General features: G+C 42.8%; 1 protein-coding gene across 5 annotated transcripts in view; it reads right to left on the bottom strand.

Moving 5' to 3' along the window:
* Nucleotides 1-25,298, bottom strand: part of PLEKHM3 (pleckstrin homology domain containing M3) — a 112,303-nt gene that overhangs the window by 44,618 nt on the left and 42,387 nt on the right. For all 5 annotated transcript variants that reach the window (XM_054829064.1, XM_054829063.1, XM_054829066.1 and 2 more), the window contains 3 exons: nt 23,729-24,664; nt 9,764-9,909; nt 3,417-3,610 (listed from right to left, as the gene is read on the bottom strand). In XM_054829064.1, the coding sequence (XP_054685039.1) occupies nt 3,417-3,610; nt 9,764-9,909; nt 23,729-24,664 (1,276 nt within the window). The remainder of the gene's footprint in view (nt 1-3,416; nt 3,611-9,763; nt 9,910-23,728; nt 24,665-25,298) is intronic.

Raw genomic sequence — 25,298 nt, forward strand, 5'->3', positions numbered from 1 at the left:
CACAAGCAAGGGAACCAAAACAAGCATGAACTTGTTGAGTAAAGACATTTGAGGCAAATTATGTCTGTTGCAATACTGAAGTGACAGTCACAGCAAACTAGGCATAACAATGTCCCTTGTAAAACAGGGAGCTCAGCAACAGGCTCAGAGTCTCAGCTGGCTAATCTCAGAGGAACGCTGCTGATAGGCACCGGTGGAGGGCCTTATTTCTCCTCCCAGTCAAGTATGAGTTCCTTTATTGTTTTCCCTTGCAAATATAAAAACAGCTTAGAATCCAGTGGAGCAATAGGTAAGAACAAATCATTATAACTGATGAAGACTACTTTTATTGTGGGCCTTCTAGCTACTTTCAGGATTGCTTCTGCTTCTTTTCTTTTCCTTCCTTCCTTTCTACTTAGTCACTTGCTTCTTCAAAGTTCACAATGTGGTTCAGCCCCGAGTTCTCTGTTAGATGCCAAGTTTCAAAGTTCCCAAAGTGCCTATCTATGCACACCATTATAAATAACATTTCCACATTTAAGCCAACTAGATCCTGAGCTAACCTGGTTTATAGCCATCTGGAATTCTTCAGAAAAAGTGACTCGTAAGCACTGTAAACAGTTTTGTCTTCCCAGAGGACACCAAGAATTTCCAACTTCATTGCCATCTCCATTTTGCGATCTGGGTTCAAGAGCAAGGTATAGATTTAAAGAAGATGATAATGCAAATAGTATTAATAAAAGAAACCTAAGAGTGATCTGCTTTTCCCTAATAAGGCAGGCTCTATCAGTGTCCCGAAGGCAGCAAGGTGCCAATACAATTAATCAGTCTGTTTTTAGTTCTCCCTAGACAGCAATATTAACAGTTTGTTTCAGTCTGTTTATATGGGTCTGACAGGTCTTCAAGATGCTGTGTTCACTTCCTTGTGATTAATAGTCATTCACATACTAAGGTGAAGACCAAGCAGAAAAAGAATGTTTTTAGAGTAGGACAGATAACTGGATTCTCTCCCCTACCCTTTCATTTCTAACTAGGAAACAGTACTAAATTTAGGAATGCTGTCTCACCATATTGTTTACACTCCTCCTTTTCTGGCAACTTGCCCATGTGATGAGCCAAAGGGAAATTTAAATCACATATTTTCTTCGTTTACTTTTCAGCTTTGCTCTATAAAGCCATCACATTGATAGTGAATGTCTGCACATGGTGATATTACATGCAGAAAGCAAAGCCATTGGAACCAGTTTTGAGCAAGGAATAACTCCTTCTGGGAAAAGAACTTTTCTTCCTTTCTATCTCTGCAAATCTCTTAGGGGAGATCTGAGGGACCAACTGAGCACCAAACCCACCTCAACAGAGACTTCACAGACCAGGAAGGAGCTAGACTCTAAGGTGTGTTTTGTACATTCCTTCAGTGGCTTTTGCAGCACTTCTAACAAGTCCTACCAAACTGGAGAAGCTTACTGAGTACAAAAGCAAACCCTTGTTGGCCTGTGGTCCTCCTCTCCACCACTGAGAGCTTTAACTGGATTCAGTGTGAAGGAACCCTTAGATAAGAAAAGGCAGCATTTGGAGTATTTCCCAGTTTCCCTTTCTGCCATTCTGGGTGTTTCATTTTGATACAGGGAGTTTCTTCTCCCTTCTCCCTGCCCCAAGAAAAGTCCATGTACACATTTCTGCGCTAATTTTTGTCCATTCTCTCTTCTCTCCATTTCCTCAGCACTTGTCATATCTCCTTTCTGGAGGAAGGTTTTTGGGCTCCCTCTTTGTCCTGGTTTCTTCATTAACTCTTAACTTCCTGAGATCCCTTCACTCCTCCTCCTGGCTTTCCCTCATCCCTTTGTCTCTAGTCCATTGATTTCTCTGCTTAGGCCTCCTTTGATCTCTCTTCTTTCACTCTCCTACCCAAGTCCATTCGGTCTCATGCCTCCTCCTGTCTATTTTAATCAGGGCATTCTTTTCTTCAGCATTAATCAGAAAGCATAATTTCTTTTCTGCCACTTTTTCTGAATGGGAGCCTTCACAAATCTTATTCTCCTTTTAGTTTTATTGCAGTCAAAGAGGATGGCATAGGAAAGCTATTATAGCTGAATAGCAAAACAGGTCTGCAAGGCAATACTATCCTCTAGAATAAAAGAAAATTCATCCTAATTTTTAAAATGCTGTAAGCTGCCCTATCAAATAATAGGAATTGAGCAGTAAGACACAAACACATATTAACATACAGCAGGTCTGACACAAGAACTCAGTAGTGCTCTCCAGAAGCCTGTTGCTATATCCTTCTCGTAGTTGTTCCAGGTAGTTCATCAAAGCAATGACATAGGTTATGTACCGAATAGCAGACTGCCTCACTCCTTACTTGGGATAAAGACACTAGTACAGTCTCCTCTCCCTCCCAGAGAATTCAGGTCCCCATCCCTAACACACCATGTTCAAAATACAGTCAGTGATGTCATCTGCTTTCTTGCCCTTTGGCAGCTCATAATTTCAAGGCAGTGGCTTTCCTATTTGCGGTCTTGTCTTTCTTACAAACATGGGTTATACAAATGCTTACAGATGCATTTAACATCAGGTCAGCTGCATGTGCCTCGAACCACTCACCTCGCAGCAGGGCACGGGCCATCTCTTTTGGAGATTCATGACAAAAGTAACTTGGCTTTTTTAAGGTCACAAGTGGCTTGATGGTTTTAAGAAGATTTTTTTTTTTTTTTTTAGCTTGTTAGAAAAATGCAGCAGCAGCTGAATGGACTAAGATATAGCACTTCTAAAATGAAGTTCACTTTTTATAAAAACTACTGTTTCCACCACAGAAAATATGAAACACCTGCTGTGCTGTGACCACATGTTTTCCAATAAACAAAACACTCAGCACAGCCATTTCATGGATGGAAAAGATAGTGGCTGAGCAAGAGCACAACTGCTCTGGTGTCACATAAATCATATGCTGGGTCACGTGCCAGGGACTACATCTGGCCTCTGCCGTTGTACAACATCATATCACAGAAGAGGGCAGAAGCACTGGACAGGTGGTTGACTCTGGCCTCTCTCATGCTTTGCCATACTGTGAGGTGTTTCAAAGATCCCAAACAGCGGCTACCACACCGTGATACCACAGCAGGGAGCATGAGGTATCACATCTGACCAAAAATACTCATGAACAGCCAGGAAGCCTGAGGAGTTAAAGACGCTCACCACAATATACGACCCCTGGGCTAACAGTTGTCAAGAACAACTTCAGATAGTCAGACCCTATAAAACCATTTCCTTTGGCAGTAGATAACCCAGCTGCCCAGGGAAGTCAGATACAAGTACAACATCTTTCTAAATGGGTAACACCTTCAGAATTAGATTGTGAGGGGAAAAAAAAAGGGGGGGGGGAAAAAGCAGCATGACAAGGAAACTACATCCTTGTGCTCTATGTTGTCTGTGGTTCTCACCTTCTACGCAGATCTTCAGCCACTGCTGCTCTGCAGCTGAACAAATATGCTCGGAGAGATTTTAGCTGCTGTCTCAGGCGGACAACAGTTGCCAGAGCTTCAACATGCTTGTACAACATGGGATTTTCCTGTTGGATATCAATCAATGGCTCCTCATAAACATATTCCAGGAATTCTTTGGCTTGCTTTGAGACCTGAAAAATAAAGCAACCAGTTTAGCTAGGCTTTCCTCCCAACTCTTTTTAAGCAGATCTTCCTCTCCGTGATCTGTCAGCTATTTCTGCATCTGAAAACTTCCTCTGTTACCAATTACAGATGAAGACAGAGCTGAGAGAGATCCAACTGTCTCTGCTTACAGCCAAGTCAAACTTCATCAAGCCCATCAGAGTTGAGTGTATGAGATAATATACCCAAAGTACAGCGATATTTGCAGCCACACGTTTTCACTGCAGTATAACATAGCTTACTAGATGTTTTTCGAGTCTGAAAACTGATTACCAAGTTTCCTCCCTGTTAATATTTTTCTGTTTGTTCGCTGTTTTCTTTTTGGCAAGAAGCAAGTGATTAGGTAAGTGCCAAAGCACAATGTTACAAAAGGAAACATACACACTGCAAATCCAATCACACTGATTTACCCTAGGTTATAGAACTCTAGTGTAAATTACTACCCCCATTTGTTTCATGCTCAGCCAGTATGGTTAAGATTATGTAAAAAGAAAATAATCAGAAACACATCTATCAAGTTGTGGTTTTTTAAATATAGATAAATAAAGTTGAATTTTACTGGTATTACTCACTCCCAAGAGTGATGTTTCATCTGCAAGAAATTTTTCTTATGCATTTTTCATGATAGTGCTCTGTTCTATCTCCACCTGCAAAGAGCTACTGTAATCTTGATAAATTAATGGGACTTTGTTCCCACTAGAAAAGATACTCCTGTTTCTGAGGTGAGAAGGCCAAATTCCCTCTCATTCCTTATTTCTGCATTTTATCACAGCTGGAAAAGAGAAGATGGGATTATCTGAAATGAGCTGCAAATCACTTGAAACTGTGCTATAGAAATACTACTCACTCCATAATTCAATTAGTCCTCCTGGACCTTTAAATCAGTGTTTACACTTTGTTGAGGGAGGGATGAATTAGGCTAACAAAAGGAGAAAGGGCACACCATAGCCTCTTGAGATTTAGGATGTTATTTCCTTTCTGGTGCTTTAAGGTAGGACGTAGGTAAAAGCAATATACATCTTTATAAATAGCACCACTTCCAAAGCCAGCACAAGTTAGTAGCTACAGGAGTCACTAGCTATTTACAGGAAAAGCCAGCCCCAAATGCAGCCTTTCCCCAATGCATAATAAAAATCTAAGAAATAATACCAAGGCCAGCCTTCCCACCAACAACTACACAGATAATACAATGTGTAATTTTAAATACAGCAGACCATAACTCCACAGGTTTCCCAGGCCCTGAAGCTGTATTAAATATCTCACATATTTGTATTAAACATCCCACTCATGTCTTTATCTTTATCTTTCTCTTTTCTTTTTTTTTTTTTTTTTAAATAATGCACATACAAGGAATTGTGCTGTCTGAATGAAGCACAGGTAACATGTTGTGTAAGGAGCAGCACAGGCAACTTGGGTTTTGTAGAACAAAACTCTACAAACCCCAAATATGTCAAGTGTCCTAACACTAGCAATGGTGATGTTTTATTAGACATCCTAACCGCAGCACACAAAAGAGACTGCAGTTAAACAACCTGGTTTTACCATCATTGAACTATTTGGCTGTAATATCTCAGCAATCCCCTGACAACTGCTGTATCTATAGTAAATATTATTCCTCTTCCACCAATGGGCAGATTAAGCCACATATTCAGTGATTCCCTAGGAGGGACATGAATGCTTGAGTACAGCAACTAGCACCTTCCAACCAGGAGGACCTGGTACCCAGTCGTCTTTGTAGTCTTACTTCCTTGCTTTAAAGTCCTGCTGAAGTGATGGGCTCCTCATCCACCTGCCCTACTGTCTTGGGAACAAGAGGGCGATTACTGTGTAAGTACTACACTCACGCCTGTGCACACTTGTACCTGTGTGGGGCAACCTTCCTGAGGCTGCAACGTTAGGAGTACAGAAACAAAAAAATGACAGAATTGAGGTCACCTGAGTGACTCTGCAATACATGTGCACTACGATGACAAAGCACTACTGTGCAGCTCTGGTGCTGCATGGTCTGAATGCAGCCTTTGAGGACAGTGGTGCAAAGCAGACCTTTTTCTCTCCTTGCCAATACAATGTACCTGCGGAACGCTGGTTGCAGGAAAAGTAGCTTTGCCCAGCATCACTGGCTGACGGGTAGGTAGGTGTCGGTTCACTCTGACACAGGCACACAGGTCATTTAAAACATATTGCCAACCATAGCAAAGTTACAAGAAGCTGAAATGCAGTCTTATAATGGGAAGGGTTAGGCAGTCATAATAATTCAACTTGCTACCTGCCAACATTCTAGTACATGTACTAGCATACTCACAGTCCCCCAATTTTATTGGGCAGACTAGACAAGCCTATTAAATAAGCCAGACAGAGTGAGAAGATGCAAAGTGCAACAGTGTTTTAGCTTTAAATGTCATACAAGGATGGATGCTAACATTTCCAGACCTTTCTTTTCTAGAGGCTGCAAACTTACAGTTCAGAGTTCAATTTACCAGAAGTCAGTCTCCCTTGAAGCCTTCTGGCACAGGGAGTTAATTTCCTGCTGTGTTTGCCTGGCATTTTGTGCAGGCTGGAAGCCACCTGAACCAAACTGCAATACTTACTGGTTTTTGAGTGCAAACAGGGAAAGCAGTTGGCCTAAGTAAAAGGAAGAAAGGATGTTCACAAGATGGCCTCTCTTCTTTTCCCTTTGCACAAACATGTGAAAAACACAAATATGAAAACAGCGGGGAGACGGGGAAAAAAGTGAACCTGGGGACTGAACTGCTGCTTTGGTTATGACAGAAGAAACATGCCAAACTGACAAGTCCTTTCAAAGAGCTTTTATTGCAGTCAAGGGGATTTTTCTTTTCCTACCCGTGTGTTTTCAGGTGTTAAGTGCACTGCTGTTTTTCAAGATCCTGGGTATGGGAAGACACAACTCTACAGATTACTACTGCTTCTGTTTTTTCATAAGCCATCGTGCCAAAAGCATACAAGAACCTCACCATTTGCAAAACTTACTTAATTGATGCAACAGTTTACTTAACAGGTACATATAGAACAGAAACATCCCCAATTACATTGTATCATCATAAAAACTTATGTCCTAGAGTACCTATTGGTGCTTGCTTTGCCAGAGACAGATAGGACAGACCCCAGAAACCCCTGCAGAGGTAAGGTGGCAGTGGGAAGGAGTGCAAGTTTTCAAACTCTTCATTCACTTTCCTTCCACTTGGTGGACTGACAGGCACATTTAAGACTGTGTGAAACAAGGTAACTTTTGAAGACCGAAGCCCTGTTTCAGTTCTAACCATCTGTTGTGGTTTTACCCCAGCCAGCGGCTAAGCACCACACAGCCACTCACTCACTCCGCCCTCAGCAGGATGAGTGGGAGAATCGGAAGAGTGGAAGTGAGAAAACTCATGCATTGAGATAAAGACAGTTTGATAAGTAAAGCAAAAGCCACACGCGCAAGCAAAGACAGACAAGGAATTTGTTCACCCCTTCCCATTGGCAGGCTGGTGTTCAGCCATCTCCCGGAAAGCAAGGCTCCATACTGGGGAAAACAAACGCCATCACCCCGAACGCCACTGCCCCCCCTTTCTCTTCCCCAAGCCCCTTTTACGCTGAGCATGATGTCATATGGCATGGAATATCCCTTTGGTCAGTTTGGGTCAGCTGGCCTGGCTGTGCCCCCCCAACTCCTTGTGCACTCCCAGCCATCCCACTGGCAGGGTGATGTGAAAAGCAGAAAAGGCCTTCGCTCTGCGTAAGCACTACTCAACAATACCAAAAACACCCCTGTATTATCAACACTGTTTCCAGCACAAATCCAAAACATAGCCCTGTACTAGCTACTATGAAGAAAATTAACTCTACCCCAGCTGAAACCAGGACACCATCAAATGTGGTATGTGGTTATTTCCTGCAGGAGCTCTCCGGGGTATACCCCAAGTCCAGCCAGGAGCGAGTCACCCACCACAGCACCTCCATTTTCAGGCATTGCTGCGCTACCTGTGAGGTGCAGGGCTGTGCATTTAGGAGAAGCTCTGTTGTTTAGCTTCATTTTGGGATGTTGCTGCATGGCTTTGTGTGGGCACACTGGCCAATTATGGGAGGTGAAATGCTGACAAATTAAGTGATATTCCTTTAAAACTCAGCCCAAAGAAAATTATTACTACCAAGATCACCTCAAGGAAGTGGGACAAGATATCTGCCTTTGCCAAATCAGCACATTCAATCAATACACTACTAAGGAATCATGCAGTTTTATTATAACTATTAAGTGCAGTAGTTGCCTTTTAGACCATAGAGAAGAAATAAACATCAGACCTTATCTGTGAATGGAGAAAGGAGATGTGGATGTAAAAGTGCAGGCAATATGTGCTCTACCTCAGAAAAGTACTGCTTACCTCCCATGGAGGTATAGCACAGACCGAAATAAAAGCACACATATGCAGAATTGAACAGAAAGGGGGAAACACCAAAGAATTCACAAAAGTAACAGGAACTACTTACTATTTTAATGCTATACATGGATGGGACGGAGTTGAGATCCAACCAGTTAGCTCAGTTGTCACACTGCCACTGTGGCACGTGATGTCCTCTTCACTATCCCTCCCTGCCTTAGTTTCAGCTCTAATAGTTGGGGATGCTGTAGTGTTTTTTTGCCTAAGGGATGGTGTTCCTTTCTTAAATCCACCTCTCTGAGCACTTTGGCACAGAGACTGGTGAAGTATCTGCACAGAACTTGCTTGTGCTCACAAGCCACCTTATAGCTATTCTGCCTGTCTCCAAAAAGTACAAATTGATAACTTCTCACTATTATAGTGAGATTACAGTACATTTTCAATGAATGTTTTAGCTTAAAAGTTCCATTTCCTTTAGTGCCTCAGCTGCCTATACCAAGACCACAGGGAACAGAGCACAGAGCATAGTATTTATCCTGCAGGTTTAGAAAAGAAAACAGTTTATGAGGTCAATGCCATACCACCCACTTGCCCCACATCAGAGCTACCTGTACGACTATGGACTAGTGACTTCGGTCCTTGGCAAAAGCATCCAAAGAAAGATATCTTAAATATTTATTCCTAGCTTCTAGGAAAGGGAGGGGGGATTGTCTCCACACGTAGAAGCTTTGTAATTCTGAAGAATCTTGCGTTTCATGGTGCAAGACTATCATTTTCCTGATGGCAGGCTCTGGCTACCTTTTAATAATCTCCCCATCTGACAAATTTTCTTCTTCAAGAGAGCTACTTTTCCTCTAATAGGAACCATTTACTGGTTATTTTTTTCCTTTTCAAATAGCCCATAATAATAATAATATTCGCAGACACAAAACATCAAACAGCCTCTCCTAAGAGTGGCTGCTAGGTCTGAAGCTCTAGCATGGTCTGGATTCCTTATGAGTTTGTTATAGTTTCAGCATATGCTCCCCAAAATGGCAAAACAACACTGCTACCATGTTTGCTGGCATAATGCTTTGAGGCATGCAACTAGTTGCCCTGTCTAGCAACCAGCCACCAAGACAGCAGCAAATAGCAGATTACTAAAGTTTTAGAAAAGCTGCTTGTGTGGCAAGTGAACAACTGTAGAATTTTCTCTTTATGTTACTTTCAGCTGTCTGGTGTAAACAAGTGCTATAGCAATGTCCTTCTAGTGTCCTCGAAATGTTTGTGCCAAGAGACAGGACATACTGGGTCTTGCAAACACCATGTTTGGGTATGCCAGTTTCCTGTGGGCATTTCCACAATTTTAGCATTCATCACCAAGCAGTGTCGATCCATAGTCCCTAGTGCTCATGAAACAGGTACTCCTCAAGAGCCCAATAACTACAAAGATTAGGGCTAAAAGAGAGGTTTCGGTGTCCTGTCCCTCCCTGTCTCTTGAACAATCAGATAAGCAACGATGGAAGAGACGTCATCAAGAAAGAGGCACACGGCTGCTCCTGTGGCAGAACGCTTTAGGCCTGGCTAAGGAAATTGTGATGAAAATGTCTGTCTTGTTGAAAGTGTGTGGCTCATTCTGGCAAGAGGGACGAAGACAACAGTATTAGCAGTCAATGCCTGTAACCTGCAACCTGTTGCAAAGTCTATGTTTCTGTCTAAAAAGCAATTCAGTTCACTTGCTAGCAAGCCAACCTGCCGGGAGATTACCTTGTGTTTGGAAGTGTCCCAGTTATGAACCAGCCGTGCAGGGATGAGGAAGCTGTCATCCACATGGCAGGTGCTGCAGTAATACCATCCACTGTAGCTGCACACCTTGGCTTTCCCATTGGACAAGCCTATGGAGCGCTGACAGCCTGGAGAAGAGAGAGGGGAAAAGTCTGGGTTTGTACACCATGCCAGAGGTACACACAGGATGTAGTAAGAAAAGTAATTACTCCCCCCATCTGAGACCCTTTTTAAATTTATTTATTTTACCAATGAGCCATTTCTCATTTCCTAAAAATAGAGGAAAAAATATCAGTATTCTTGGACTACTGCTGAGCAAGCATACACTAACTTGGGCATCTATGACAAAGAGTTCAGAGCCAGTCAAAGGATACTTATCATTTCTCAAGAAACAAAGGCATAAAAAATCAGCTTTGAGACACTGGGCATTTAAAAGCCATGGCCATCTGAAAATCATGACCTGAAGCCTAGACAGAAAACACCAGACCACAGAAGTACTGTATGCTCGCTCCAGATAGCTCCCATTTTCCCCACGACAGCATGGGCCAGCATTGGCTGCCTGGAGGAGCGCAAGTCAGCTCCTGCTGACAGCCAGAAGGGATGCTGACTTGGCGAGTAGGATTCGGCCACAGAATTAGCACAGCCAAGACAAACCACAGTCAGACCATGAATAACAACTGTGAGCAACAGTCACATTGAGATCGAGTAGTCCATGACTAGCAGTAGTGACACCAGTTCAGTTTCCTGAAGGTTTGGTTTTTTTCCTTACAATTGGATTATCCTATGTCTCACAAGGTCTGAGGTCTGCCTGATACTTTTTTCTCAACTGGATCCTTTGCTCTCCCCATGCCCTCTCGTGTGGAGTCCCTGAGGTAAAACAATGTAGTCAAAAGCTGCTGCTTTAGTTGGAAAGAACTAATACAGAGCTCTCCTTCACCTGACCATCTGTTTTCACAAAACACATAGAAACTCAATGTATTTGACACCTCTGTCTTTCTCTCAACTGTGGCTCAAACGAACCAATAGGTTCAAATAACATTAGAGTGGAAGGTTGAAGACAGACAGCACAGTCACATTAAACAACCTACTCAGGAAGTGAGGCTAAAAATGTTTGAATAAGATATAATGAGATGTCTGTGGTTGTTATTAACACCTTTTTGACACAGCACACATGACTGTATTTCTGCTTTTCCTTCAAATGCTAGTGTCCCCATATGACATTTACAGCTACAGACACAATTAGCACCAGAGGCCCGCTCTGGCATGTGCTGTATGCTCAGACAGTCTCTGCTGGAGCTGATTAGTAATGCTGATTAGCAGAATCCTTGTACATCACTTATGGCAAAAGTATTGGTTAAACAGCATTTTTCAGGCAGAAGTCAACTGACTGACTGCTTTTGTCAGTATAACTGATTTTGGTTAGTGTAATTAAGTAACTTCTCCCATTGAAGGCATCTTTTTTCCCCCCAGTAGAAGCTACCCTGATTTGAGGAGAGATTGCAGTTCAACTAATCTAGGCATAAATCAAACTCCTTCTCCCCATTAGCTGATGCTACCATGTCCCCCCAGCTCTAATCAAAATAATTAGAATAACCTGACCAACACAATTAGTTCACTTTCTCCTCTTCCATTTGGCCATTGATTCTCTACAATAATCAAGTGAATCAGTGTGGGACATGTCCTGTCACCTCTCTCTTCCCCTTCCCCTTTTATTTTGAAGCAGTTTCTTGAAAAAAACAAATATATAAATTGGTCAGTTGATGAAAGAGATACTTAGGTTAATGTCTCCTCCTTTACCATTCAAAAGATCAGAGCATAAGTACAAACATATATCTGAAGTGGTATTACTGAAAATACATAATGCAAAAACATGTTCTCATCTTAGCTAATAAACAGAAAACCAAAACATTATGACAGTAAACTATTATCATTGTAGAAATAATTTTTGAATGGTAAATATTAGCAGAACTTTTTGCAAAGCAGTATTTTTAGGGCAGAAAGAATGCAGGTATGCCTTTTATAAGGGTAAAGTCAATTCAGGTAATTCAGCAGTGTGTTACAAAAAAAAATACCTATGACTGTGGCTTGGGATCAGAACTTAGGAGCGAACAACTTCATATTTCCCTCAGTGCAAAGCACACATTTTCCCACCTTTCCTTTCCTGTTCTTTTTTTTAAAAAAGCAGCTTCCTGACTAGTCAGTTAAAAGAGTTTCCATGCAGTCCTGCTCCACTGTGCTGTTACGGATGAAGTTAGCAGGCATGCCTGGCAGTAAGCTCAGTATCAGTGCTCTGTAGTACATACAGAGCTATTCCTTCAATTTTTAAAATACATTCATAAAGGTGAAGGTTCTGAACAGCTGACAAGACACGAAATACCAGTCCTGTTCATCTGACATGACATTCAACCTAGTAGCAGCCCTGGAAGATGCTTGCAGAAGGTACTCACACTGTTGCTATGGAGCCCATGTTTTTAAAAGCATAACAGAGGTAAATCTTGCTCCTCTGTAAAGGAAACAGAAAAGTATGCCCACTCCTCTCCTCATGGAACAAGATGAAGGTATCTATGAAACAGAACATTCCCCTTTCCCAAGCTAAATGGGAACAAGTCCTCAGAAAGGATGTTTGTGTTAGCAATACTTCAGTACAGCACGTTCTTCTGTGCCATCCTTGCTAAAGGAAGGGAAGGGTCTGAATCTTTCTCCTCAATAGGTGCCTCTGGATGAAACAGACACTGCTAAATGACATGTAGTATTTTCTAGCTCAATGTGTTTGGACCAGCTGATGAAGTGGTAAAGCTGTGTCTGAATGAGACTGAAGTCTCCTAACTCAATGCCATTGAAACCTTTAGAAATATTTCCCCCTAGCCAACACTTCTCATATGGGGGATGAGGGTGGGGATCGGACAGGACACACTGATTTCACCTAACTGCCACTGTGCACTCCCTGCCACTCCACAGGCTACTAGTTTGCCTTAGTGCCCTAACTCCTATCCATTAGACTGAAGACAAGAATAAGCTAAACTCCAATTTGAATTGCCATCATCCTAAACGGAAACGTTTGCAGTTGAGAAGTCACCATTTTAAGGCCTAATTTCTTGCAGCCTCCTAAAGCCAGAAACTCATTCTAGTCCACAGTTTCCTCAGAAGAGGAATGACAAAGCACAGAAGTGCTGGGGGGGCTTCCCTCTTCCTCCCTATAGATGACTATGTCCAGCCCATAAGAACCGAAGGTCTCCGGGGTGAGGAGGGCCTCAGCAAGCAATCTTGGATGCCCTTCCCTTCAGGAAGGGTGGCTTTATAAAGAGGAGAAAGTGGAAGAAGTTCCTACCCAAGCAGCACGCATTGCTTTCTCCCTTATCCCAGCCTTTTCTTAGCCCACATTTGTTTCCTTGTTCCTCAGAAACACCTTTGTTGTTTGGTGGGTTTTTTGTGGTTTTTTTTGGTTTTTACACAGATTATTTCCTGTTCCTCCTCTTATTCTCAAGAAAAATCATATTCTGTGAAGCCACATAACAGTTGTACAGTTGGGGTATTTTAGATGAGAACGTGGCACTGGCACCTACCTTACATTTTCCTTTACCTTACAAGCTCTGCTGTTTGAAAATCACCATCCTTTCCATTCCTGTCTGTTGTGGTTCATAATGATGGCTATTTCTACAATCCTTTCAAATCAAGTTATCAAAGCACTGATTTTCTTTGATGTTATGCAGTTCAAAGTGATGTAGCGTGACAAACATATTTCTGTGGCATAGACCACTTATGCTACTTTGTTTTTTTAAGATGGAAAAAAAAAGAGCAAGAGTGAGAGAGAAAGAGGAGGAGGAAGGAACAGCCTGTGGCTTAATGCCCTTGGAAATCCCGTACCTGGACATTCTGGTACATAAACTTGCCATCATGTTTACCAGAAGCAAAGGCAGTACTGATTCCTGGCTTTAAACTATTGAGTATCCCCCTCCCCACCCCCAGCAAGATAGTCAGATGTAGCTGACCATCTCAGAGATCGATAACATAACAAATAGTTTGGGGTTGGGGAAGGGACCATTTAATGTTTGCAGAGAACACTTACTTGCCTATTCCACAGGATGGGGGGAAAAAAGCAGCACAACTTTCACCAAGCCCCTCTCACCTATTCCTAATGCTCACACAGAATATTATCCATATAACAGCTATACAAAGGTCTGGCAAACCCTGAGCTGAGAGCTAGGAGAATACTGCGATATCTACTATTACCCTAAATCATCCCTACCTAAAGGATGTTATAGAGCAAGCTACAGAGGGAAGAAGTGTAGCTGTAGGTATACTGTTAGCAAAGTGAGGGAAGGAATAATCCCAAACCTTTCATCACAGAAAATATAACAAAACAGCCTTGGAATCAAGTAAAGAAAAGAGGGGTTAGAAAAAATAGCAGCAAGAAAGTGCTGCTGGGCACAGATGAACCTCTCTCAGCAGTACGTCTGTGAGCAGAGCAGGAGTATCAACATCAAGAGGCTCATCTCCAAGTGCTAAGACTTCAGGAGGAAAGAAGTACAGGAAGATGAGGTTAAAAAGTTATAACAAGTCTTTCTCCTTGACTGAAGGTGGTGGTAAGGACAGTATGGAGGAAGAATCCAAGACACCTGAATATAATTCCTCTTCTGCAAAGTATGGAAAACACCACTTCTGCCACTTTCAGGGTGTTGCATACTCTTATGGTCAAGGAAGACACACACAACTATTTTTTTTATCCAGATACCTTTTTCTTTAATCTTTTAGCAAGAAAAGATTGGAGTAACTCCACAGTGAAACACAGAAAGTGGAAGCCTGTCATGGTTTAAACAGGCCAGTAGCTAAAACAACCACACAGCCATTTGCTCACTCCTGCAGTGGGATGGGGGAGAGAATCAAAAAGAAAAAAAAAAGGGGGTAAAACTTGTGGATTAAGATAAAGACAGAAAGCCGATGCTCAGCTAGTTCCTGAGCCGCACCGCCTCCCAGCCAACCCCCCAGTTATATACGGAGCGTGGCATCATATGGTGTGGAATATCCCTTTGGCCAGTTTGGGTCAGCTGTCCTGGCTGTGTCCCCTCCCAGCTTCCTGGGCACCCCCAGCCTTCTCGCTGGCAGGCCACTATGAGAAGCTGAAAAGCCCTTGACTGCTTGGCAACAACTAAAACATCAGTGTGTTATCAACATTATTCTCATCCTAAATCCAAAACACAGCACTATATCAGCTGCTAGGAAGAAAATTAACTCTATCCCTGCCAAAACCAGGACAAAGCCCAAACTAGAATTAAGTACACAACTGTTTTCCTTGTTCAATAACGTTCCTTGCTCAGTATCAGGAAAAAGCAACTCCCTTGTGATTGTGTACCATAATTAAATCTGTGACAGATTAGCTTAGAAGCTAATTCATTTAGAAACAACAGACAATATGAAGAAAAGAAAATGACCCACAGACTTCAAAAGGCTTTCAGCTTGATAAAGCTGTAAAACAGACTAAGACAACAGAGCACAGCAACAAATTTTCAGAGTGTTAGATCAGTCATACAACATGGCTCTAGCTGCTCAGCACAAACAGAAAGAGGAGGTGAGAATTACTTCAGTTGCTGGCTTTGTGTTTTTGCGCATCTATTCCTATTCACTCCACCATAGGAAAACTCAAACTCGCGAGGAAGACAGACTAACAATCCAGCTCAGTTCTTCCTCATGCCTACCTAGGTTTGAATTTGTATTACACTTCCTCCTTTTCCTAGTAGTACTTTTTTTCCAAAGCAATTCTCTTTCTAAAGAAATAATCAAAACTCATAGATCTCCAAGTAAAGTCTCACACTTTACTCACCTTACCTACTTTTTTGTGAGCTTCTTACAGACTTTAAAAAAACCCCCAAAAACACAAAACCACAACAAAACCTTAACAGATTAAAGGCAGAAAATTCTCGCTGTTGAAGCCATGTGGGTTTGACCCTATCCAGTTATTATTATCTAAGCAACATATAAATCCCACATTATTTATGTCAGCAATGTACAAACCCCACTTTAATTATAATCTGGATCAGGAATGGTTCACTAGTCCCCAACTCCCAGACTCTTTTTTTTTTAAATAGACTCCAAAGGATGGACCGACCATTCTGAGCCAATGGAAACCTTGACTATTAGCTGGAGCTCAAGACTAAGCCCTAATTAACAGCCTTCCCATCTTCATTAGTGCCATTTGAAGATATAATGCATAGCCCTGTCTTTCCTGTCCGCAGAATCCCACTCAGGTAACTTAGCCTACCTAGTCTAGGCCTGCTGGCTACAGGCGCTAGCCTGGTCTGGGGAGACAGGCCACTCCAGAGAGTGACCCATCACATCCTATCCTACTAGTGATGTCTCACCGGCACACTGCTGTAGAGCATCTCCCCAGGGCAGAGGAGATGAATCATTCTCTAAACCCCTGGATTTGCTTCCAATCAGAGAAGACTGGATTAGCATAGGCATCTAATATTTAGACTGCTAGGGGTAGGTGAACAACACTTTTTACATCACTCCTGCTGAACACAGAGCTGTGACCCTCTCCAAGATGATGAACAAACAAGAAAAAAAAAATCACTGTGGAAACAAGCCAGGTGATAGCACATATACATGCATACACAACATTCTGTATGTTTGTATTATCCTTTGTAGAAGACACCATACTAGCATGCTGCAGGTTACATAGCTAAATTCTGCCTTCCCAATAAAACTAATAGCCTGCCAAAAAAAAAAAAAAAATCAATGTCAAAGCGTAAGCTCGCACTTTGTGTTTGTAAGTCAAGAACAAAATTTCATCGATAAATCGGGACCAAAAAATACTAGCTGTGTGTCAAATAGCTGCAACAAAACTATATTTTTGGAAACTAGTTTTTTATTTGCTTGGATTTCCTCACTTGAATTTCACCAGAATATCGGTTCTTTTACCTTTACTGTCAAAGACTGAGAAGGGCCAAGATGCCATTCTTCCCAGAAAACTTGCTCCAAGGGAATTATAAACAGCTATAAAGACACACTTCACACACAGTTAAAGTTTGTGAATCCTTTAATGCATGGCCAGTTTGTATTCTCCTAGTGCACCCTTTCAACTCTTTTCTCCCCATTCCCAGAACAGCACTGAGGAAGAATACCATACACCTCAAACTAATCTGCTATTCTTTCCCCCATGCCCTTACAGGATTATTCTCTGCAATACCTGGTGCTTTGCTGAGACTCTGAAGTGCTGCCTGACAGAAGGGAATGGGAGCTCCATGACTTATTAGCAGGATTCAGTAATTCACCAGCTCTTTAGCCAGGAATGGGAACTGAACACACTCTGGGCCAGCTCCAAGTCTGCCAACTAGGAATAAGTAGATAATTTGAGCATAATTAATAATGGTATTCCCATTCCTACAGCTGATTACACTCATGCCTGGTTTTATATACTGAGAAGGTAGACAAGAGAACAGAGCAAAGAGCAAACCAGCCATTTGTGTGATCAGAGCAAACACTGGTGCCAGTGTCCTCAGCTGTGGCCAGGTCATTTAGCAAAAAGAGTCTCTACTTAAGTCCATTTTCATTTCTGCTCTGCAGTTAGTTTGAAGACCACTTACCCCTGCACCGTTCACTCATTTACTTACACTGAAGGCTACCTGGTTTGCTAAGTGTCATTTATTTGATACAGCAGCTATTAACATACCTTAGAAATAATCAGCTCTGTTTCTGTTTGAACACACAGCTGGTTTTGTACCTTCTTTTAACATGAGGAACGACTGTGCAGTAAGTGTGGTTACCTATTTTTTGCCAATGCTATTTGGCTGAATTTCTTCTTGGTTGCACATCACTACCACAGCACTACCTTGGGCATATGCAGTATTCAGATTTACACAGCACAGGTATGTATTGGTCTACTGACATTGCAGAAGGCCAGACTCAGAACCTGAAACCTTCCCACCACTTGGCCCGTGGTTTGTTCTATAACTTCTTTTACATTCCACCTGATCTGATCCACATGTAATAGTTCTGCCAATAATACACTGCTTTGACACGTGACAGAAGAGAGGGGAGCCCCGCCAACACACACAAATGCCCTAGTTTCGTGGTAGTGGACCTAAAGGAGCTATTTTTCTTCTTTGTCCCTCAAGGCTGCACATCTGCATGCATGCTCTGATGCCAAGCAAATGCACAGAGCAGCATTAAGGAAGGGCTCCCTATGATGGTGGCTTCTGTGAAAAGATTCCCACATCTTTGCTACCTCTTCTCCTCTGTCAAATTTTGTTAAAACAGTCAGGGAGATTCAAATCTTATGGGGCAGGGGTAAAACTGTAAGCAAACAACATTATAACATAAGCTTTGTTTTCTTAGGAAACCAAATTAACAGTCATGTCCCAAACCAGTTCAGGGGCCTGGTATAAACTGCAACTGCAGAAAAAGTGTTGTGCAGATATACCCTGGCTCTGCCTTTCTGGGAAGGCAAGGTCTTTTTTAACAAAAACTGGCTTGACTGATTTAAAAGATGCTAACCCAACAAAAAAACGCTGTCTCTTGTAATACAATTCATGGGGAACCTCTGGGTTCTTCAGAAAAGAATTGAGCGGAAAGGGGGGTGTTAGAGTTTTCGGATCTGAAAACACTTCCTTTTGCCCAGATGTAGCTTTTTCCATCCCAACAAAGGTGAGACTTGGACATTCAGACTCCCTCTTTTTGGCATTCTCTTCCTTGAACTTTATGCCAAAAGATTAATCAAGACTGGCTTCACACAATAAATGGACCAAAAAAAACCCCAAGCAACCAAGAGTTTTTTGGAGGCAGTTGAACTAATACCTAGCACCCATGAGCCAGGAGGAAACAAGGCATAGCCAAGGGCAAACACAGAGCCTACGCTGAGAGCAGAGACATGCTCACACACAGCAGAACTGAGCTCTAACAGTAAAAGAAATAAGCACAAATATTGTATTTGTTACAGAAAAAAAAAGGGGGGGGGGGAGAACATATTGAAACCTTCAGAGTTGTTCATAGCAGCAGATTAGAGTGATGGGGTCACCTATCCCCATACAGACAGCACAGGCACCCTTTAAACCTGCCAGGAGGAATATGTAGATTTATCAGCCAAGACATTTGTATCAGCTGTTCTGCCTGCAGGGCTGAAGCAAAGAAGTCAGTAAAACACCAGCTGAGGATTGCAAAGCACACATCAGGGTGCAGGACAGGCACTGAACCAGCCAAGTACTCAGCTAAACTGCCCTTCTGGGCAGCAGCAGGCCAACTCCAAACCAAATTCTATGAAGGGGAAAATCCCACTCTGTGAAGGTGCCAGCCATATCCCAGGAAGGTGAAGGACCTAACTTCTAGCAGCTCAGACAAAGCTAATAGTTTTCACTGCCATTTCCCCTAGTCAAGCCATCTTAAAACTGAATTGAAAAGCTTACCACTGAAGAGACTGAAGATCTTACCACTGAAGACTAAACGGCTTCTGTGATCATAATTGATCACTGATAATAGGTTTAATCAACTCAAGTAAGTAAAAGAGATACCATGCGGTATCTTCTGATCTTTCTCCAAATGAGAGCTGTCACATGGCAAAGCACCGTGGACCAGTAACCTTGTGTTTTGAAACATCTAGGTCCACTGTAAATTAAGTACTCCTTGCTACACAAATTCAAGTCCCCCTTGTCTGGAAACCTCTCCATTCATCCCAACAAGTCAGTGGCCTTGTTTAGACATGGTGTATTTTCTAAATACTAATTTAGCCATGGACAATGAGGTTTTTTTCTTAGCTGGTTTTGGCTAACAAAGAATAAGAGTTTAGAAATACCACTGTTAGCAGTGGAAGTTTTACTTTTGAATCACTAGAAACAGGACCTGAAAGTCACATACAAGACTGGAAGACTATGGTCTAAGGTGAAGATACTTAAACAATAAAACCTGTACAGTGGAAAACACATTCTCAGGGGATTTTATACAGTCTCAAATACAGAGAAGGCAAAAAGCTGCTGAAGCCTTGGAACAAAGAGATCAATTAAAATGAAACCAAGCACAAAATGTATACAGCACTTAGAAAGCACAACCCTAAAAGCCCTGGACAGGTGAGAACAATTGTTATTTGGGACTAAAAATGTGACAAGAATGCTGGCAACTTTCCAAAGGACCTTCTGGTATTTTATTATTGTGCTACATTTGCTAAGGCTTGTCGCCTAGTATTTTTATTTCAGTGACATGCCACAAATAGGTGCTGGGTGTGATGACAGTTCACAAAGTATTTGCTAAATTCACAGAAGGAGCAGCCATGCTTTTCAACTATATGGCTTTTTGAGAAATTGAACAGTCACCATCACACCTGGCTAATTTTTTCTTTTACTTTTTCTTAAAATCACACTTTCTGGCTTGCAAGCTATTAGGAAAATATTTCCTTTTAATTGAGGGGTAAAAAAAAAGTGTGGGAGGGGAATTTTACTTTTACCACAGTATGGGCTAGTTTCAGACCAGTGGGGTGAGCTAGAGCAGAGGCTGCAGGAGCTGGGCATGTTGCACTGACCTGTCCCCCATCTACACACATGGTCACGGCATTACAGGCAGAACGACTCCTTGAAAGCCAACAGCTTTCCACCTGCTGCTCAATTTGATAGGGCTGCAAGCTCAGGAAATTGCCCATTTACTAACCTTGGCTTCTTTGCACCTAGTGTTCAGCTCAGTCAGCCAAGTCAGTAGAGCTCTAATAGCAGCAGTATTTATCCTTTTGGCAAGCGAGGAGACATGGTGAAAGCAAGGAGGAAGAGACAGAAGGCACCCCAGAAGAGGAGCAAGGAAAGCCACACGGACAAACAAAAGGGTGTAGAGCACACTTTGCAGAAGACAGAAACTCCCACATCCATTAGGACTTGCTGTCTAAGCAACAACAGCTCCTGGCAGACATAACTGACTTCACTGAAAAAGTGTTCGTTTCAATAAAAGACAGGGAGAGAAAAAAATAAAAGGTGAAAGGAAGACAGACATCAAAAGATCAGGAGCTATGCAAAAACAGGAGGCAAGGGCAGAGGCCATTTGTCTTCCCCATGTATGGAAACATGAAGGCACACGCCAAGGGAACAGCAATAGTGAAGGGCAGCTGGGGACATTTGCTCCTTACAGACCTTCAGGAGAAACACCTGCCTTTCCCCAGGAGCCCATAGACAGCCCAACAGGGAGACAGGACAGTCACTGGAGTACTCACAACTGGCTACCATTGTCTTCAAGGTGCTGCACTTGCCAAACACGTTTTGATGCAAGTCACCTCATCCCAAATTTGTAACATGAACAGTTTGGGGATTTCTCTTGAATACAGGTGAAATAAATACATAAAAAATAACAACACACACCCCCCAACAGATCATCCTAACATGATGCATGTCTCATTTCCTACATGCTAAAGAACAAATCATAAAACCTGGTATTTTCCAGCTTGGACTTGCAACTAACTTTCACTTCATCTCCATTTGAAGACAAGGGACAGGTCCCTCCAAAGTCTCACCTGAGCAGATCAACACTCACAAATGCCACTCTTGCTCAGACCCCAAACACTGCCCATGGGAACATCTTGCCCAGCAACAAGGCAAGATCAAGCCTGCAGTTATGCAAAGGACAGAGGAGGCTGCCAGTCCAGTGCCAGCAGTTTCTAGTTAACCCCGCACCTCAAAATGTATTGCTGTTCCAAGCAAAAATATAAATAATGGCAGCAAAGGTAGAAGGGTTTATAAAAATACAGCTTTCCACTGTTAATTAGTGGCCTATTAGTTCACTTTTGGGAAATTATGAGAAATCATGTTTTGCCCTCCGCAGTAAGACAAAGAGTTAGAAATTTGGGGAAAAGCTTTTGTATCTGCTGATCAAGCAAAAGAAAACTCTTTTCAAGCTGCCCTTCTGACTCCAGTGTATCAACAGTTTGCCTCCCATGTCCCATGGCTACATCTAATACCACCGCCTTGGCTTATATCAGGAGTTGAAAAGTGCTAGTCAGACTCCAAGATAAACTTGTCAATAGCGAGGCGCAGACATTGGAATTCTTTCCCTACCTGCTTGTGTGTCAGCTGTTTGTCTGGGAGCAGTCCCTTGAAAAGCTTTTACTGAGGGAGAAAAGGAAAGGGGGATGCAGAGGGCATTTCAAACAGAAAAAAATCAGGGAGGGGAACCCCACAAAGACCGCAAAGAGAAAATAATAAAAAAACCCCCAAAACTGTCCCCATCAGGTCCTCCCAACAACCTTCTTTATCAGAGGTTCATTGTCAATCAATTAGCCAAGGCAGCAGGGGTCTGTAGGAAGGGGGGTAGCTCGAGAGACAATGGTCTGCCCTGTTGTATTACTATTTAATCACTTTTCCTAAATAAATAAAGCAGCCCTGAGGTGCTGTCATGTCAAGGGAATTTATAACAAAAAAACCCTTCATTTTTCATTGGTCATTACTTTTCCTTCCCTCCCACCCCTGCAGGACTAGAGAGGGTTATTACTGTAGCCTTAAGTTCCATCTTTGTGTTGCTTGCCTTTGATTCCCACTCGGACCTTGCCACTTTCTGGCACTAATTTGTCAGGCCGAACAAAGGAGGGATTTGTACCTCCTGTAAGGTCTCAATTAGGAAAGGCTTCTGCTGTATTATGTGCCATTGGGACAGGACACAAAGACGGTAATTACAGGAATTTGCACTAAATGGCTGAAGAATTCACAGCAAAACTTTTCTTCCTCCCCCCTCCTCATCCTTTTCCAAGCTTACCCCTCCCAGCAGCCCTGGGGAAAACTGCTCTCAATGCCTGCAAGCTGTAATTACCAACAGTAGGCCCCTTAGGTTAAACAGCAGCCCATGCCGGGGAACAGCACACACTGCCTGCAGGGAGCGAGGTATAAGGAGAGTGTCTCGGCTTGCTGGTGTGCCTCCAAAGTCTCCTCAGCACAAACTTTTCTGAGCCAGACAAGTTTCCCCAGTTTCTCCTAGTTATAATTGCAATTATTCATTTCTTTGCTACAAATTCCAGCCGACTCTCAAAGACCATCTCAAAGGGTCTCTGACAGATGGCAAAGGGTCCACTCCTACGTTAAGTGCTGTGCATCCCTGTGCTCAGGTACAGGGAATCCCAGTGGCTGGCTTCTCACAGACTCTCCACAACTCGCATTTCTCTGCACTAGAGCGTTTGTTCAGTTTTGCAGACTAAAAGAAGACCACATGAGCACTAGGAATGCCTCACATATCAGGAAAAGACTCCATGCAACCCTGACACAGTCAGAGCACCTTATTTCTGCAGGGAATATGTGAGTGGAGATGTATCGTCCCATGTTTGGGAGAGGAAATCCACCCTTTCCCACAGAAAAGTCTGCTCCCATACTATATAATGCAAGACTAAAACCTATTTCACATTAGAGGCATGCATTTTGTTGCCATCCCAGGGCCTGATCCTATTTTGACAAGGTCACTGGGAATGCTCACTTGAAACTCTCCTGGATCTCAGAGGATGAAGCAAAATTACAAAATTTTCCTCTACTGAGCTTTGAATTAAAAGAAATGAGGAGAAAAGAATAAAGTTTTAATGTTGCCTGGGACATTATCTTAAAATGAGGCTGTTAATTCTGCTGTCTTCTTGAGCTTCACAAGGCTGTCTGCTGGGTAACACACTGGGCTGGATTCATCTTTGGGATACTTATTTGACCCATTCCCAGAGTCTCCCTGCAGCTTTGACTCTCACAACTACCTTTAAAGGTAAGGCATGGCCATTGTCCAATAGCATTCTAATGTTTCAGCTCTGCTCATGAAATGCAGGTGAATCCCTAAATATCCCAACAGGCTTTTCTCCACATTTTACAGAGAGCAAAGAAAGGCTAACACACTAAGGTGTCTACGGCCATAGTGAGAAGCAGGGAATGGCTGTGTGCTGCTAAAACACATATATGGTCTTCCAAGTGATTTTCTTTTCCTGCAGAAGGGGAGTGGGTGCAAACACTGCAGCTGGTTGCTTACCTGCACACTTGAAGCTCTGAACTGTGAGCCCTCTCTCTAGAGACAGCGTGGTCAGGATACTCAGGAAGCTGGTGGTCACAGATTGGCGCTTGCTCTTTCTAAGATCATTTCCAAAGGGCCGATCTCCAGGTTTGTTCCTAAGAGTGACCTGTGGGTTCTGAGTTAAACTTCTAGTAGCATTGGCTGCTGCTCTCAGTGCCTCCATCCACTCCTGGGCCCTCTGACGGGTCTCTGCACGCAGGCGGAGGACATCTTGAGGAAAAATTACCTGAAAGCAAGAGTCACAGCCATCCTGAGTATCTGTCTGGACTGACAGGCACACATCGACATTGTAGCTCAGCAGAGGATCTTCATCAAGCCTACCCGGTTGGAATGCCATGAGATAAGACCTGTTCAAGACAAACGTAAATGCCTTCCAGTTATTCTGGACAGTTAACCTATAAAGAGTCCCTGATTTGAGAATATTTTGGTACTCTTTAGTGTTTTCAGTCAAATTCATGGATAGGAAGAGCTCCATGGGCTTCTCTAACAATCCATTGGTTTGAGAAAGGTCACTGTTATTTTCAGGCTTTGGCACATTCTCCAGTTTCTCCTGCTGTCTCATGAAAGCAGGCACAGAAGCACGCACCGCTTCCCAGAGTTTCTGTCCCCAGTCCAAAGCCTCCCATGAGGATTCCGCCTTCAGCTGTAGCTGTGAGTTGTCTGACAGGACAGCGTCCACCACTTTGGTTTCAATGCAACCCGTAACAGTGACCCTTTGAAAATGCACGAGTGGATATACGGTGGGAAGAGTCTGGTTGCCACTGCTGTCCAGGCAATACAGGTACAGTTTGTATGGGGAGAGCTCAGCATAACAGGTTTGCCAGTAGCTGTCATTGTCTCTTCTAATTTCTAAGTATCCCTTCTTCAGAATATTTGGGAACACTGGCTTGTGTTCTGGAGGAAACAAAATGAGAATGTTAACATTAATTCTGTTTAAATAACCATTTCAAATTGCTACATCATTCTGGCTTATACATCTCTCCTACCCATACATGTTATATCTGGAAGATAGCATCACAGGAATAGCCTTTACCCAGTAAGTTGTAATTATCAAACCAAGCACTGACTCTACATTTGAGCCCACAAGAATATAGCACTTTTTTACCCAGAGGTACCAAAAACACTTTACAAAAAGGAGACAGGTAAACAGAGGGACAGAGAAACAAAGCAATTTTCCTGAGATTATCCAGGAGAATAGTGACAGAACAACAAAACACTGCAAGTCTCCCAGAATCTAGTCCAGAAGAGTATAATATTATGAAGCAGTCTATTGCCAATTAAAATGGATTTCAACAGTGAGAAACAAACACAAATTAAAACACCACCTTCCCCTCCTGCCCACCTCTTTCCCAGGCTCAGCTTCATGCTTTCACACACAACCCCTCTACCTCCCCCTGTCCCAAGCAGCGCAGGGGGAAGGGGAACGGGGGGTTTGCAGTCAGTTCATCTCTGCTGTTCCTTCTTCCTCACACCTTTCCCCTGCTCCAGCGTGGGTCCTCTCCAGGGGCTGCAGTCCTTCAGGATAAAC

This window comes from Grus americana, chromosome 6 (assembly GCF_028858705.1).
Source record: "Grus americana isolate bGruAme1 chromosome 6, bGruAme1.mat, whole genome shotgun sequence".
NCBI classification, from domain to species: domain Eukaryota; kingdom Metazoa; phylum Chordata; class Aves; order Gruiformes; family Gruidae; genus Grus; species Grus americana.